This window comes from Chiloscyllium plagiosum, unplaced genomic scaffold, assembly GCF_037043375.1.
Source record: "Chiloscyllium plagiosum isolate Xiang-an unplaced genomic scaffold, Cpla_swu_hap1 HiC_scaffold_10, whole genome shotgun sequence".
Taxonomy (NCBI): domain Eukaryota; kingdom Metazoa; phylum Chordata; class Chondrichthyes; order Orectolobiformes; family Hemiscylliidae; genus Chiloscyllium; species Chiloscyllium plagiosum.
The window spans coordinates 74,669,330-74,686,363 of record NW_028270148.1 but is presented as its reverse complement, the minus strand read 5'-3'; the positions used below and the strand labels follow the sequence as shown (position 1 = coordinate 74,686,363).

General features: G+C 42.4%; 1 protein-coding gene across 16 annotated transcripts in view; it reads right to left on the bottom strand.

The window, feature by feature from the left end:
• The window catches only part of arid1b (AT-rich interaction domain 1B), a 620,676-nt gene that overhangs the window by 27,492 nt on the left and 576,150 nt on the right, over nt 1-17,034 (bottom strand). For 15 of the 16 annotated variants that reach the window (XM_087991455.1, XM_087991461.1, XM_087991453.1 and 12 more), the window contains 4 exons: nt 16,771-16,921; nt 11,700-11,819; nt 10,350-10,446; nt 2,556-3,339 (listed from right to left, as the gene is read on the bottom strand). In XM_087991455.1, coding sequence (XP_087847581.1) covers nt 2,556-3,339; nt 10,350-10,446; nt 11,700-11,819; nt 16,771-16,921 — 1,152 coding nt within the window. The remainder of the gene's footprint in view (nt 1-2,555; nt 3,340-10,349; nt 10,447-11,699; nt 11,820-16,770; nt 16,922-17,034) is intronic. The other variant, XM_087991456.1, reaches the window with a different exon arrangement.

Here is a 17,034-nt window from a genome sequence, read left to right as displayed (position 1 = left end):
CTTACCTATAGCTCAATACCTAGCAACATCCTTGTAAATCTTTTCTGAACACTTTCATTTTTATCAATATCGTGTCCGGGAGAAGGGAGGGGAGTGCTAGTTTCCAGCCCTGAAACCCCGGTCTCAGCCATTGCAGGATAGAGGCCAGCAGCACAATCCCCGAGGCATGGTGACTTGGTGTGAAGGCCCAGTAATGCAGGGCGGGGGTTATGCTCAAAGCCCAGAGGTGTGGTGTCACAGGGTGGGGGTTGGGAATGTCGCGTTGAGTTAGAGGATCAGCCATGATCAACATGTATGGCTAAGCAGGCTTGATGGTCTGAATGACCTAGTCTTGCTTCTATTGCCTATTTTTCTATGTCAGACAATCTGCTTTTTTTCATAATATATCTTGAAATGTTTAGCATCAGCAAAGGCAAATGAGGACTCTTCTTTTACATTTCCTCCAAAGGACAACAACAAAAGTCAACTTCGATTATTTGCTGAGAACTTCAGCATGACATGTCAACGTCACAAACCCTTGATGGAGAAGTGACAGAAAATCAAACTGAAATGACAAGTCGATGCATGATTCTCGTAACTGGAGGGCGATTCTGACAGTTATAGTGAAAGAATAAAATCATTGACTGCAGCAAACCCACAATTGAGAAGTATTCTCCTCTGATGCATACATTAAACATATGCCTTTTTCATATTAGTGAAGGTCAATATGGGTCTGAAAGCACTAAGCATTTCTTTGAAAGCCTTAACTTCTTGCGAACAAATGGCAAAATGATAAAATGATGCATTTACATTATTTTAAACAATGAATTCCTAAGAATTTCAACATGGCTCTCAAAACAAGAAAATTTGCATGAAATTATGTTAGCAGTCAAAATTAGAGTAAAAGAAAAGCAAGGATTGATAAAGTCTAAAGAACAGTCTTATTCAACATAAGTCATTAACCCTGCTTCTCTCTCCAGCGAAGCTGCTAGACCAGCTGAGTACTCACAACATGGCGCAGTGATAATGAGTCTACCCATGGGCCTGGAGGCCCAGGTTCAAATCATACCCACTGCAGATGTGTCTGAAAATGTCTGAACAAGTTGGTTAGAAAATATCTATATGTGAAAAGGCCAGTCAGTTCATCCATCCTTATCCGTGCACCGACTGGCCTTTTCACATATCATATAAATATCTTGTAAACAACCTGTTCAGACATGTTATGACATTTTGGTGACTGACAATTTAACACAAAAAAGCGTGCTCCACTTTTCTGAGGAGATTCTGTTCAGGGCTCCCTCAGAAATGCAGAACTGTACATTTATTCTGACAGTTCTTTCATAGCATACAGCTGTCAGAGGAAGACAAACCATGCTCCCTTTTTAAAGCAGTCAGTTGTTGAAACTTAAAGATTCAGACGGCCTTTTTGACAGCTGCTGTCAAAGGGTAAGTACACAAGGTAACTGTTATGTTAGAGTGTGGGATGCCAGATCAGTCAGGGGTAAAGGTGTCAGCCAAGCCAGTAGGGTGCTAAGCTGGTAGGGTGACAGCTACGTAGGATGTCAGATGGGAATGGTGTCAATTGGGTAGCTGCCAGCAGGAGAGGAGGCAGGGTGACAGCTGGGAAGGGAGCCAGGGTGTAAGGGGGCAGTTGTGTGTTTAGGGTAGCTTGGGTGGTCTAGAAAAATCAAGTCTGGTGGTGGGTTGGGAAGCTCAGCTATGAGGAAACTGTTCAAGTTTGTGGGGGAGGGGGGGGGAAGGTTGAGTTGAATGTAGTCCAGCATGCAACAGGGAAAATATTGAATGGGTTTGGGACAGGGTTGCTAGGTAGCATTTCCTCTAATTTTCTTTGCAAGTGCGTGGCCCTGAAGCCCACGTTCAGCAGCGACTTCTGGAACAGCGAGTAATTGCTGCAGCTGGGAGGCCATCACCAATTGCAATGCATGGAATCTTGAAGCAACTAAGTATGGGGTCTGTTTAATAGCTACTCAGGACCAAGACTATGTATTTAACAATCTAACTTTTCCTGTGTAACTTTTATTTAACTTCATCAGAGCTATCCAAAGTCTCAAACGTTTTATGAGCCTTTTGTGAGGTTCCAGGCATAGTGAGGTTGTACTGTGGGAAGTTTAATTTCTCACGTAATTGCTTTGGAGTTATGATGAGAATTCTGCAGGATTCCTTTGCACAAATTACACATATATTCACAAAAAAAAACTGTCTGACCAGCAGAAAATCTACTTTTTTCAGTTTTGGGTAACCTTGCTCAAATATTTTACTTTTAAGCATTCCAAGAATTTCATCTGGGGTTAAAAAATATTTCAGCATTCACAGGATGCAACCTTTTGCATAAAAAAAAAATCTGGCACGGCAGCATTTAACAATAAAATATTAATTACAAATGCTGCTTAAAATAAATCCCATCACATTATATCACTTACAAACTATCCAAACTCATAAAAAGTGCATTTGTTTTAACATTCAATCTATGAAAAGCACTGATAATATATCGGTACCAACATAATTAAGCCCGAATTCCAAACTAATTCAAATGGACAAATTTTCAATCTGCCTACCAGTATCTTTTGAGGTAAGCTTTCGTCTTGCTTTTAAGACTGGTTGTGATGCTTCCACTGAACCGGGAGGGAATGTAATTTCCCGCCTTAATGGAGGTTGCTGTTGTTGTGGAACAACAACCTGTGAGGCTGGAACTGGAGGGCCAACCTTCTGCATCTTCATGGACGACATATAGGGAGATTTGTTGGGAGACATTCGGTTTTCTAAAGATCGCTGAAAGGGAGCTGGACTTGGTGCTCTGGAAATGTGGTTTGGCATTGAAGGAGTAGTCTGGTAGGAGGACTGAGGAGGCCGTGAGATAGGAGGCATGGAAGCTGAAGACATGTATGAAGGCTGACGCTGGTTCACATGAGAAGGCCATTGACCTTCATGGTTCATTCTCTGGTCAGGTAATACCATTTCATCAGTGCGATTCATCCCTGCATATGGCGATGCCTGCGGAGGTGCTCCGGGGCCTTGCCTGTTTGGATATGGGTAAGGCATATCATTCCGTGATTGCCACATGCCCTGCTGTGGCCCTTCAGTGGAGGATACTTGCATTGGTCCTCCCATCATTTGTGGTGGCATTCCATGTTGCTGCACTGGACCTGGACCCTGCATTCTCTCTCTATTGTATGTTAACGGATACTGGTTTTGCATGGATCTCCTGTCTGGTCCAGTGTAAGTGTTTCCATATTGGTTGTACATTTCCTGCTGTTGGTTGCCATACTGCATGTTGTACATGTCACTCTCATGACGCTTTGGTGGAGGACCATACATGCCTTCCATGGGTCGCTTATAGTTCTGTGCATCAAAATAGAAACAATGATAAATACACGTGTAAAGGCACATATTTTTGTAAAAATTCTTTCATTAAAGGCATGTTGATTTATTTGTACAATCTACGATCAGCTAGGAATAGAAGCTAAATAATGACAAAGGTGCATGTTCAGGAAAAGTATGTTGAAGTATCACAGAAATGAGAACCCTATAGCTCGGAGAAAACTCCGCTCTAACATAATTTAATCAGAAGTATGTTTCAGGGTTTGAAAACTCATCAAACTAAATTGCCCAATTTCATGAGCAACACTGAATTTCTTGAAGATCCCCCACTTTGATATCTGTAGCCAAACTAGATGAGCACTATAAACTAAGGAGATCATGACTGCAATGATTTTTAATATGTCACCATTTAAGTTAATACCAAAAACTTAAATGAGAGTGAAAGTTTACTGGAAGCTCCTTTTGTCAAAAGAACCATATCCCATTATGCACAGAAAAATGATAACAATAAAAAAAGACTTAAGAAATAAAACCATGGATGCTGGAACTCTGAAACAAAAACTGAAATTGTTGGAGAATGTCAGATCTCGAGCATCCATGGAGAAAAAGCAGAGTCAGAGTTTCCGAACAAGTGACCCTTCTTCAGTTTTTAGATTAGAGTGGTGCTGAAAAAGCACAGCAGGTCAGGCAAAAGCCCTTCATCATTCCTGATTTTCCTGCTCCTCGGATGGTGCCTGACCTGCTGTACTTTTCCAGCACCATTCTAATCTAAACTCTGGTTTCCAGCATCTGCAGTCCTCACTTTTGCCTAATTGATTTTGACCCTTCTTCAGAACAGCTAGGAAAAATTTATGCAGATGACCAGGGGTGGGAAAGGGAGTGACGAATAGGTGAAAATAAAGCTGAGAGAGAGATAAGAGCAGTTGGACAGGCAAAGGAATGGTAAGTTGGGGAGAAAGGGCGGTACGGCAGCTCAGTGGTTAGCACTGCTGTCTCACAGCACCAGGGACTCGGGTTCAATTACAGACTCGAGTGACTGTCTGTGTGGAGTTTGTACATTCTTCCAGTGGCAGTGTGGGTTTCCTCTGGGTGCTCCAGTTTCCTCCCAATTCCAAAGATATGTAGGTTAGATGGATTGGCCAGTGCGAGTCCAGGGATGTGCAGGCTAGGTAGACTGGGGAAATGGAGGGTTACCAGGATAGGGTAGGAGGGTGGATGCTTTTCAGAGGGGCAGTGTGGATTTGATGGGCCAAATGGCTTGTTTTAGATTAGATTAGATTACATTACATTACAGTGTGGAAACAGGCCCTTCGGCCCAACAAGTCCACACCGACCCGCCGAAGCGCAACCCACCCATACCCCTACATTTACCCCTTACCTAATACTACGGGCAATTTAGCATGGCCAATTCACCTGACCTGCACATCGTTGGCCTGTGGGAGGAAACCGGAGCACCCGGAGGAAACCCACGCAGGCACGGGGAGAACGTGCAAACTCCACACAGTCAGTTGCCTGAGGCGGGAATTGAACCCGAGTCTCTGGCACTGTGAGGCAGCAGTGCTAACCACTGTGCCGCCCACTGTAAGGATTCAATGAGAAAGAAAAGCTGCTAATGGGGACTACCAGTGGGTGAAAATGGGTTGGCTATGATGAAAGCAACCCATATGATGAAAAGGCGTGGGGTGAGTAAAGATGGTGCTACGGCACTAAAATTATTGAACTCTATATATAGAGTCCTGAAGCAGATGATGAGAAGCTATTCTTCCAGCTTGTTCCAAACCTCATTGGACCGCTGCAGTCGTCCCAAGACAGAATTCTTGGCTAGAAAATACAGTGAGCTGGTGAAGTGGCAGGCAACCAGAGGCTTGGATTGATATTTGCTGTCAGAATGTAGGTGCTCCACAAGAGGTTACTCAGTCTGCATTTTGTCTTCCCAGCAGACAGGAGATCACATTAATAATCAGCGAATACAGCAGTGAAGTGCATTGTGCAAAGTGCAGGTAAGTAACTACTTCACCTGCAATTTCCATCTGGGGCCTTGAATAGTTAAGACAGAAGTAGTAAAAGGTGTTCCATATTTTGTGATTGCATGGGCAAATGCCAAGGGGAGGTGTTCAGAGTGGAGCAGAGTGTCTAATTAGATTTAGACTGGGAAGGTGAGTGAACTGATATATTTGGGCAGTAGCTAAACTGGGGACACTGCACGTGTAGTGTCTCCCACTTGCCCTCCTCCTTTAACCAAAAGAAAACCTCTGTGGTGTTTTGATAAGGTAAGGATTTTCTTTTTCTTTGTGTGCTGGTAATTAGCATGATTGATAAACTTCTTAAATTTCATTTATCTATTATTTGATGTTATAGTTGGACTAAATTAAGCTTAAGAGTAAAGATGGCAGGAGATCCCGTGTTATGCTCATCTTGCTCAATGTGGGAGCTTAGGGACGCGGCTGATGTCCCTGATTCCTTCACGTACAGGAAGTGTGTTCAGCTGCAGCTCTTGTTAGACCGTATGACGGCTCTGGAGCTGCGGATGGACTCACTTTGGAGCATCCGCGATGCTGAGGTGGTCGTGGATAAGACGTTTAGCGAATTGGTCACACAACAGATTAGGATTGCTGAGGGAGAAAGGAAATGAGTGATCAAAAGGCAGAGAAAAGGCAGTCCAGGTGTCCCCTGCGGTATTCTGTTTTGGATACTGTTGGGTGAGATGGCTCACCAGGGGAAGGCAGCAGTAGCCAAGTTCATGGCACCATGGCTGGCTCTGCTGTTCAGAGGAAAGTGAGGACTGCAGATGCTGGAGATCAGGGCTGAAAATGCGCAGCAGGTCAGGCAGCATCCAAGGAGCAGGAGAATCGACGTTTCGGGCATGAGCCCTTCTTCAGGAATGAAGAAGGGCTCATGCCCGAAATGTCGATTCTCCTGCTCCTTGGATGCTGCCTGACCTGCTGCGCTTTTCCAGCAACACATTTTCAGTTCTGCTGTTCAAAGGCCTGGAAAAAGAGTGGAAGGGCTACGTCATAGCGGATTCAATTGTAAGGGGAGTAGATAGGTGGTTCTGTGGTTGAAAATGAGACTCCTGAAAGGTATGTTGCCTCCCAAATGAATGGGTCAGGGATGTCTCAGATCAGCTGCAGGACATTGAGGGCGGAGGGTGAATGGCCAGCTGTCATGGTGATACAAGCACCAAAGATATAGGTAATAGGCAGAATGAGGTCCTACAAGCGGAATTTAGGAAGTTAGGAGCCAAAAAATGTAGGACCTCAGAAATAGTAATCTTAGGACTGCTACCAGTGCCATGTGTTAGTCAGAGTAGAAGTGAAAGAATAGGCAGAATAGTTTGAGAGATGTGGAGGAAGGAAGGGTTCAGATTTTTGGGACACTGGGACCAGCTCTGGGGGAGGTGGGACTAATACAAATCAGACGGTCTACACTGGAACCAATGTCATAGGGGGGTACTTTTGCCAACGCTGTTGGGCAGGATTTAAACTAAAGTGGCAGGGGAAACTGAAGCCGGTAAGGGACTAGATAATGAAGTCAGCGTGACTAAGGGGAAGAGTAGGCAGGGAGCAGATGATGAATGCAAAGGGACAGGTGGTCTAAGGTGCATCCATTTTCATGCGAGAACTGTAGTACGTAAGGCAGATGAACGTAAGGCTTGGATTAGTACCTGGAAGTATGATGTTATTGCTATTACTGAGGCTTGGTTGAGAGAAGGGCAAGATTGGCAAATAAATATCCCAGGATTTAGATGCTTCAGATGGGATAGAGAGGGAGGTAAAAGGGGTGGAGGAATTGCATTACTGGTCAAACAGGATATCACTGCTGTGCTGAAGGAGAGCACTATGGAGGACTTGAGCAGTGAAGCAATATGTGCAGAGCTCAGAAATAGGAAGGGTGTAGTAACAATGTTGGGGCTGTACTACAGGCTTCCCAACAGCGAACGTGAGATAAAGACACAAATATGTAGTCAGATTATGGAAAGATGCAGGTACAACAGGGTGGTGGTGATGGTAGATTTTAATTTTTTCCAAAAGTGACTGGGATTCAATTAGTGTTCAAAGTTTAGATGGAGCAGAATTTGTAAGGAGCATCCAGGAGGGTTTTATAGAGCAGTGTGTAAATAGTCCAAATCGGGAAGGGGATCATACTGGACCTGGTGTTGGGGAATGAGCCCGGTCACGTGGTTGAAGCTTTAGTAGAGGATTATTTTGGGAATAGTGATCATAATTCCGTATGCTTTAGAATACTCATGGACAAAGACGAGAGTGGTCCTAAAGGAAGAGTGATAAATTGGGGTAAGACCAACTAAAGCAAAATTCGGTAGGAGCTGAGAAATGTGGATTGGGAGCAGCTGTTTGGGGGTAAATCCACATTTAATATGTGAGAGGTTTTTAAAGATAGGTTGATTAGAGCACAGGACAGACATGTCCCTGTGAAAATGAGGGATAGAAATAGCAAGATTAGGGAACCATGGATGACGGGCAGAAGTGTGAGACTAGCTGAGAAGTAATAGGAAGCGTACGTAAGGTCTAGTCGACTGAAAACAAAGTTTTTGAATAATATCGGGAAAGTAGGACCAATCTGAAACAATGAATTAAGAGGACTGAAAGGGGCCATGAAAAATCTTTAGCAAACAGTGTTAACAAAAATCCGAAAGCCATTTATTCGTATACAAGGAGCAAGAGGGCAACTAGAGAAAGGGTTGGTCGACTCAAGGACAAAGGAGGAAAGTTATGCGTGAAGTCCAAGAAAATGTGAGATTCTAAATGAGTACTTTGCGTCAGTATTCACCGAGTAGACGAACATGGCGGATGCTGAAGTTAGGGATAGATGTTTGATTACTTTAGGTCAAGTCAGCATAAGGAAGAAATGTTGAGTATTCTAAAAGGCATTAAGGTGGACAAGTCTCCAGGTCTGGATGGGATCTATCCAGGTTACTGAGGGATGCAAGAGAGGAAATAGTTGGTGCCTTAACAGATATCTTTGCAGCATCCTAGAATGCGGGCGAGTCCTAACGGACTGGAGAATTGCTTATGTTGTCCCTTTGTTTAAGGAAGGTAGCAGGGATAATCCAGGTAATTATAGATGAACCAGATGTCAGTGGTAGGGAAGCTGCTGGAGAAGATAGAGGGATAGGATCTATTTACATTTGGAAACAAATGGGCTTATCAGTGATAGGCAGCATGACTTTGTGCAGGGAAGGTCATGTCTTACTAACTTAATAGAATTCTTTGAGTAAGTGACTAAGTTGATTGATAAGGGAATGGCTGTAGATGTCATATACATGGACTTCAGTAAGATGTTTGATAAGGTTCCCCATGGTAGGCTGATGCAGAAAGTGAAGTCACACAGGGTCCAGGGTGTACTAGCTAGATGGGGAGAGAACTGGCCGGGCAGCAGGAGACAGAGAGTAGTAGTGGAAGGGAGTTTCTCAAAATGGAGAACTGTGACCAGTGGTGTTCCACTGGGATTTGTGCCAGGACCACTGCTGTTTGTGATATACATAAATGATCTGGAGGAAAGTATGGGTGGTTTGATTAGCAAGTTTGCAGATGACACGAAGATTGGTAGAGTAGCAGATTGTGAAGGGGACTGTCAGAGCATGCAGCAAAATATAGATAGATTGGAGAGTTGGGCAGAGAAATGGCAGTTGGAGTTCAATCCTGGCAAATGCGAGGTGATGCATTTTGGAAGGTCCAATTCTAGAATTCTATATGGTAAATGGAACAGCCCTGAGGAAAATTGATGTTCAAAGAGATCTGGGTGTAGAGGTCCATTGTACCCTGAATGTGGCAACTCAGGTCAATAGAGCCATCAAGAAGGCATATAGCACGCTTTCCTTCATCAGACAGAATATTGAGTACAAGATTTGGCAGGTCATGTTACAATTGTATAGGACTTTGGTTTGGCCACAATTGGAATACTGCGTACAGTTCTGGTTGCCACATTATCAGTAGGATGTGGATGCTTTGGGGAGGGTGCAGAGTAGGTTTACCAGGATGTTGCCAGGTATGGAGGGTGCTGGCTATGAAGAGAAGTTGAGTAGATTAAGATTGTTTTCACTAGAAAGATGGAGGTTGAAGGGGGACCTGATTGAGGTCTACAAAATCATGTGAGGTATAGACAGAGTGGATAGCAGGAAGCTTTCTCCCAGAGTGGAGACTCAATTACTCTTGGGTCATAGGTTCAAGATGAGAGGGGAAATGTTTAAGGGACAGATGCATGGAAAGTTCTTTATGCAGAGGTAGTGGGTGCCTGGAACGTGTTGCCAGTGGAGATGGTAGAGGCGAGCACGATAGCGTCACTTAAGATGTATCTAGACAGATACATGAATGAGCAGGAGCAACAGGATACAGATCCTTGGAAAATAGGCAACAGGTTTAGATAAAGGATCTGGATCAGTGCAGGCTTGCAGGGCCAAAGGGCCTGTTCCTGTGCTATAATTTCCATTGTTCTTTGTATATTTAAGACCTCAAAACGAGTAGGTAAAACTGATGCTCCAACAATGGTGTTGGTCTATTATGTGCTTCTGGTTGGCAAATGGAATTAAAATGTCTTTCTCTTAGAGCAGACGGATCGGAAATTAAAGGCAGTTCTTGAAAAAGTTTAGAGAAGAGCCAAAAAGAATGCAGCTAAACCACCATTAAAATATGTTCTCTAGAGCACATTGCCTTGTAGCATTGGCAATGATCTGAAATTCGCTGTTTCCAAGGGTGGTGATAATGAACACGATCAACGATTTAAAGAAGAAACTGGGTAGGAAATAAACTTGCAGGATTATGTAGCTAAGTGAGAAAATGTAGCTGACTGTAACGTTCTCACGTAAGCCAGTAAGGACTTGATTGGCCAAATGGCATCCTTCTGTGCTGTGCAGTGCCAAGAGACAGCCTGTGTCCCGAAGGAAATATCATGCAATTTAAAGTTATTTGCAATGTACCAAACAAGGAAATATAACAATACCTCACAATCATTTAAATTTATTTTAAAGATGAACTGCATTACTTCACTTTTAATATGCACATTTGCAACTTCACCTGCTGCTGTGGATAAATTCCTGTCTGATGGCCTCCATATGCTGTCTGTCCTGAGGGGGGACCTTGGCCTGGGTACTGTTGCCCATAAGGATCATGCCTGCAATGGAAGTGTTTTAACGTAAAATCTTAAAAATGTACTGTCCCTAATTGATAAAGTAACTTAACTTGATTGCAAACTAATGACTGCCTTTCATTAATTTAACTAAAAGAAACTGCTGCCCATAATTTCAGTTAAGATAGTTGATCCAGCTTAAATGAAGGCAAACATAAAATTTCAAAATAATTCCTGTCACCTTTGCTTGGCAAATTGAAAAAAAACTTTTTATACTTATCAAAGTTAGTAGATAATATAATTACATGGATCAAGACAATTCACATCTGCAGCCAGGCATCTTGATGCAGCATAAATATTCTCAATTAAAACTAAATATTTTAGGATGACAGATAAAGTACAAAATTCTTATCTTGCAATCGCTGGACCCATATATGCTAGGATATTATAAGCATCACAAAAAATGCCCACCTAAAAAAGGTGGAGAGTTTATGAGGTATTGTCACCAAATTAAAAATATTGCTGGGTGAAATTAGTGTTTTACACAAATTTACGTCTAAAACCCTCAAAATGGATGGTCTCATAACAGTGCTAGTCCATAATGTGTTTTTAGCTGGTAAACCTTATGAACCCAACTTGTCTATGCTGACAAGGCTTCCTAAACTGAATTAGTTCCATTTTCCTGCATTTGGCCTATTTACCTCTAAACATTTCCTAGCCATATGCCTGCCCAAAGGTCTTTAAAACATTGTAATTGCATTTGCTTCTATCACCTTCTCTTGCAGCTCATTCCACATATGCACCACCTTTGTGTTGAAAATGTTGCCCTTCAGGTCTCATTTAAATCTTTCCCCTCTCACTTTTAACCTATGTTCTCTAGTTTTGAATTTGCTACCCTAGGGAAGACACCTTGGCTATTCATGTTATCTATGACCCTTATGATTTTATTAACCTCTATAAGGTCACCCCTCAGCCTCCTATACTTCAGTGTAAAAAAAGACCCAGCCTGGAATGAAAGTGTCCCCATTCTCTTGGGGCTGGAAATTAAAGGCAGTTTTACTGAAAAGAGTTTATAGCAACAGTGAAAAAACTGAAGATAAATTGCTCTAGTAATTTATTTCCTATACCATAATACATTGTAACATTCGTTGTGTATGGAGCAGAAGTGTCTGCTTACTAAAGTTCAGGTGAGTAAAAAAGCAGGGCAAAAATCTGAATGTCAGAAGCAATGCTACTCTCACAAATGTTTTAAGGATTAATTGAGTGAATATCGAAAGACCATATTTGTTTATAATTACCTTTGTTGTGTGGGATAGCGGTTTGGTGAGTACATGCTTGTGTCACTGTTTGATGACATCATGTTAGACTGACCTCCTGGAGGCCCCATATTGCCTTCAGGACCCATTCCATGTTCAGGCCTAGAAGAAAAAAATATTTTGTTGTGTTTCTGAAATAGTCACATAGTACCATATGAGAGATTATCAATCACAGGTACATGTGAAAAGTACTAGGCTATAGAATAAACTTTTTAAAAAATACATTCATGGAATATGTTGGCACTAGACAGCCCCACTTTTACTGTCTTCAACTATTGCAGTCTCCTGTGGTGTAGTGACAGCCACAGTGCCTTAAAAAAGGGAACTGCAGGATGGGTCAGTGATATAACTCCATGGCAGGATAGCATGTGGCTTGGCAAGGAATTTGCAGGTGCTGGTGCTGTCATGTATTTACTTTCCTTGAACTTCCAGATGCTCATAGTTGTGGTTTTAAGGAACCTTTGCCAGTTACTGCATTGCATCTTGTAGAACATACTGCTGCCGAGGTGAAGGGAGTAAATGTCTCTGATTGTTCTTTCCAGTTCAGTTTCTGGTCAATGACAACCCCTAGGATGCTGACAGTGGTGCATTCAACTTCAGTGATGTGAAGGCAAGGCCAGGGTGATGATTAGATTCTGTCTTGTTCTAGATTGTCATTGTCTGGTACTTCTGTGGCATGAATGTTACTTACAACTTATTAGACAAAGGCTAGGTGCTACAAGTTTGCACTGCATACAGATACAGACTGCTTCAATAGTTGAGGAGCAGTGAATGATGCTGAACATTGTGCAAATCATCAGCAAATATCCTCATCTCTGACCTCATAATCAAGGTAAGATTGAGGAAGAAGCTAAAAGATGCCTGGGCCTAGGATACTATCCTAAAGAGTTTTCATGGGCTGATATGACCCCGACTTCCAACAACCACAACCAGTAGCAGAATAGCATGACTCAACCAATGGAGAGATTCTGCCCACCTCCTTTTGTCCAGGTTCCTTGATGCCATAATTTATCAAATGCTGCATTGATGTCTAGAGCAGTCATTTGCACCTCAACTTCAGAATTCAGCTCTTTTGTCCATGTTTGGACTAAGGCCGTGATAAGGTCAGGAGCTGAATGGTTCTGGCAGAATCCAAACTGGGCAAAACTGAGCATGTTATTGCTGAGCAGATGCTGCTTGATAACGCTGGTGATGACACCTTGCATCACTTAACTAATGATCGAACTTAGACTAATGGCTCAGTTGGGCTTTTCCTGCATTTTGTGGTTAAGGTGTACCGGTGCAATTTTCCACAGTTTTGTGTAGCTGTCAGTCTTGTTGCTGTATTGAGACAAAGTGACTTGTGGTGCAGTTAGTTCAGGAGCACAATTCTTTACTATTATAGCCGGAATGTTGTCAGGCCATAGCTTTTGTAATATCTAGTGCCTTCAGCTATTTCCTGATTCCCCAGGAAGAGAATTGAATTGTCCGAAGACTGGCATCGGTGATGCTGCGTACTTCGGGAAGAAGCTGAAATGGATAGTTCAATTAGCGTATTTGACAGAAGATGAATGAAAATACTTCAGCCTAATCTTTTACTATACCTTAGGCTCTCACATCATTAATGATAGGAATATTTGTGAAGCCTTCATATCCTTTTAATTTTTCTTTTATTTATTCATTTTGTGGGATGCGGGCATTGCTGGCTGGACAGCATTTATTGCCCAACCTTAGTTGCCCTTGAGGTGGTGATGGTGAGCTGCCATCTTGAACCACTGCAGTCCACCTGCTGTAGGTTGACTCACAATGCCATTAGGGAGGGAATTCCAGGATTTTGACCCAGCGACAATGAAGGACAGCAATATATTTCCAAGTCAGGATGGTGAGTGACTTTGAGGGGAACTTGAATGTGGTGGTGTTTCCATATATCTGCTTCCCTTGCCCTTCTACAGGGAAGTGACCATGGGTTTGGAAAGTAATGTCTGAGGATCTTTGGTGATTTCTGCAGTGCATTTTGTAGATAGTACTCACTGCTGCTACTGAGCATCGATGGCGGAGGGAGTGAATGCTTGTGGGTATAGTGCCAATCAAACTGATTGCTTTGTCCTGGATGGTGTTTAAAATCTTGAGTGTTGTTGGGGCTGCACTTATTCAAGCAAGTGGGGAGTATTCCATCACATTCCTGAATTGTGCCTTGTAGAATGGTGGACAGGCTATTGGGAGTCAAGTGGTGAGTTATGTGCCACAGCATTCCTAGCTTCTGACCTGCTCATGTCGCCACAGTGTTTATGTGGTGAGTCCAATTGAGTTTCTGGCCAACGATAACCCCCAGGATACTGATAGTGGGGGATTCAGTGATGGTAGCACCGTTGAATGCCAAGGGGCAGTGGTTGGATTCGAGATGGTTATAGCCTGACATTTGTGTGGAGTGAATGTTACTTGTCACTTGTCAACCCAAGGCTGGATGTTGTACAGATCTTGTTGCATTTGAACATGGACTGATTCAGTATCTGAGTCGTTGCGAATAGTGCTGAACATTGTGTAGTCATTGGTGAACATCCCTACTTCTGACCTTATGATGGAGGGTAGGTCATTGATGAAGCAGTTGAAGATGGTTGGGCAGAGGACACTACCCTGAGGAAATCCTGCAGAGATGCCCCGGAATTGAGATGACTGACCTCCAATAGCCACGATCATCTTCAGGTCTGACTCCCAACCACCGGAGAGTTTGACCCCTCATACCCATTGATGCCAGTTTTGTTAGGGATTTTTGATGTCACACAGTTGAAAGCAGCCTTGATGTCAAGGGCTATCACTCTCATCTCACCCCTGGAATGCAGCTCTTTTGTCAATGTTTGGACCAAGGCTGTAGTAAAGTCCAGGGCTGAAGGCCCTAGTGGAACTCAAACTGGGCATCACTGAACAAGTTATTGCTGAGCAGGTGCTGTTTGATTGCTTTGTTGACGACACATTCCATCACTTTACTAATGATCAAAAGTAGAATGATGGGGTAGTAATTGGCTGGGTTGGATTTGTCCTGCTTTTTATGTACAGGACATACTTGATTAATCTTTCACATTGCTTAATTATCCATCACCATTACACAACTTGATGTGGTAAGATTGCAGGGCTTAGATCTGCTTCATTGTTTGATACAATCCTCAATGTTTGCAATACTATCCTCAAATCATATATCCTGGTAACAATCATAAAGACTAGCTGCTGACCTCCCATCACAAATCTTATTAACTGAGTATGGTCAACATATACCTTTCAATTTTGGATGTAGAAAAAACTATCAACACCCTTCAGAGTTCTAGACATTTCTTACTGCCTACTTTCTTGTCACCTGTTGTTAATTCTTTACTAAGGAAGTTACAGACCTTGATGGTGATAAAAACGCAAGCGTTCTCATAATATTGTTCAAGATCTACTGAGCAACTAATCAGGTGTGGAAGGAAACCGGGATGGCCAGAAGTGAATACTGAACTTGGAACAAACACTTGTCCTAGATTGAATTTCTGGATGCATAGATAGGGCTGGGTGTTAGACAATTTTCTTATGAAAGAAAGGAAGAAAACTTAAACATGGCTTGGAAGTAACACACAAGCGAGTCTCAGATTGGATTTCTGGCAGGCCGGGTGGAATGTTCTTCATGTGAGTCAGAGGGTTTTGGATCCTAAGATATTTCTACATCTTTGTGTCATAATGAAGTGGCAGATCCTGCTAACATTTTATTCAATTGAACAAACTTACCACCACATTCAAAGTATGTACTGTAAACAAAAGATTTTCTCTTGGTTTGAGCCCTGGATGAGAAATTCTTAAGGGCTACACAAGAAAACTACTTGAACATTCCACATACCTTACGCATGAGGGTCCACATGCAAAGAAAAGGCTGCAATTCAACACAATTGTACTTCCCATTCATGTCAGGAAATTGTCCAGTCTAGTACATGGAAAAATATTATCTGCTGTACTAGGTGGTAATTGAGACTGGGTTTAAAGAATACTGTAGTTAGCTCTGTTATTTCACCATGCATGCTAAACAATAATAGCAGCAAGGTACACAAAGTTGTCTGCCCACAACCAATGGATCAGGTCAAATATCGTTGGCCCTATATCATCTGGTCATGAATGGAGAAGAAAACTAAACAACATGAGAAGGCTGCACAACTATCACAATCTTATAACAATTTTACAGACAAGCAAATATGCAAATGAGCATCCATCATCAGATGTCTTGGCTGGTCAAAAGATGGAATAGCTAAATTCCAGAAATGGTGAGAGTAGTTGAACTTGATATTAACTTAGTTAGCACCAAAAGGCCTCATCAATAAGCTTTCCCTGCCAGAAGATCAGAAGTGGGTTTGTTTGCTGATTTCTAATCTTCAGCTCCATTTACAATGGTTCAGACAAATTATAACTACACAGCTAAATTGGACAATAGTCAAGCCTGGGTTGATAAGTGACTAGCATCTAGTAACCACATCAACAAGTGATGGACAATGACCATATCTAACTTTTTCTCTCATTCAATGGCATTACCATCACCAGCAACATCCTAGCGTCAATTTTGACCAGAAATTGAAGGGAACCAGTCATATAAATTGTTTGGCTACTAAAACCGGTCAGATGCTGGACATTCAGCCACTGACCTTCTAACATCCCACACTTTGCCCACCACTTAAAAGGCATTTGAAAAGCATGATAAAATACTGTCCACTTGCAACAACACTTAAGCAGAGATTCACCACTGAAGATGGAGGAGACTATTTCATCAATTGAGGCAAACACTAAGCTGCCCCATCTTGGTATGGTTTAAATGTGGACTACAATATTTTCAATGTGTTAAGTATTCTTTAACAGCACTTCTTAAAAAGGCAACAGGTGCAAGGGAACACCATCACCTCAAAGTTCTGCTCTCACTCACCATCTTGAGTTGAACATATTTTGCTGTTTTCTCATTGCTGGATCCAGATTATGAAAATCTTTACATAGCAGCATTATGGAAGAACAAAAGAATAAAAATTCATCCTTGTTTTAGATCAAAATATTGATCATAGGAATTTACCTTCGCTCATAGCTGGATCCGTACGCATACTGCTGGCGCTGACCCACGTTCAAGTTAACCATTCCTCCTGATGGCGTACGGTTGTACAGATCCTGCATCCCACTGTTAGGCATTACTCCAGGGGGCATAAAAGGGTCATTACTTCCAGGCACTATTTTAAAATAGGTCAAGAAAATAGTTCACGATGACAGATATAATCAAAATAGTTTGTGTGTTGTTAACGCTGGAAAAATGACCATAAACTATTTCCATACATTTATCCCT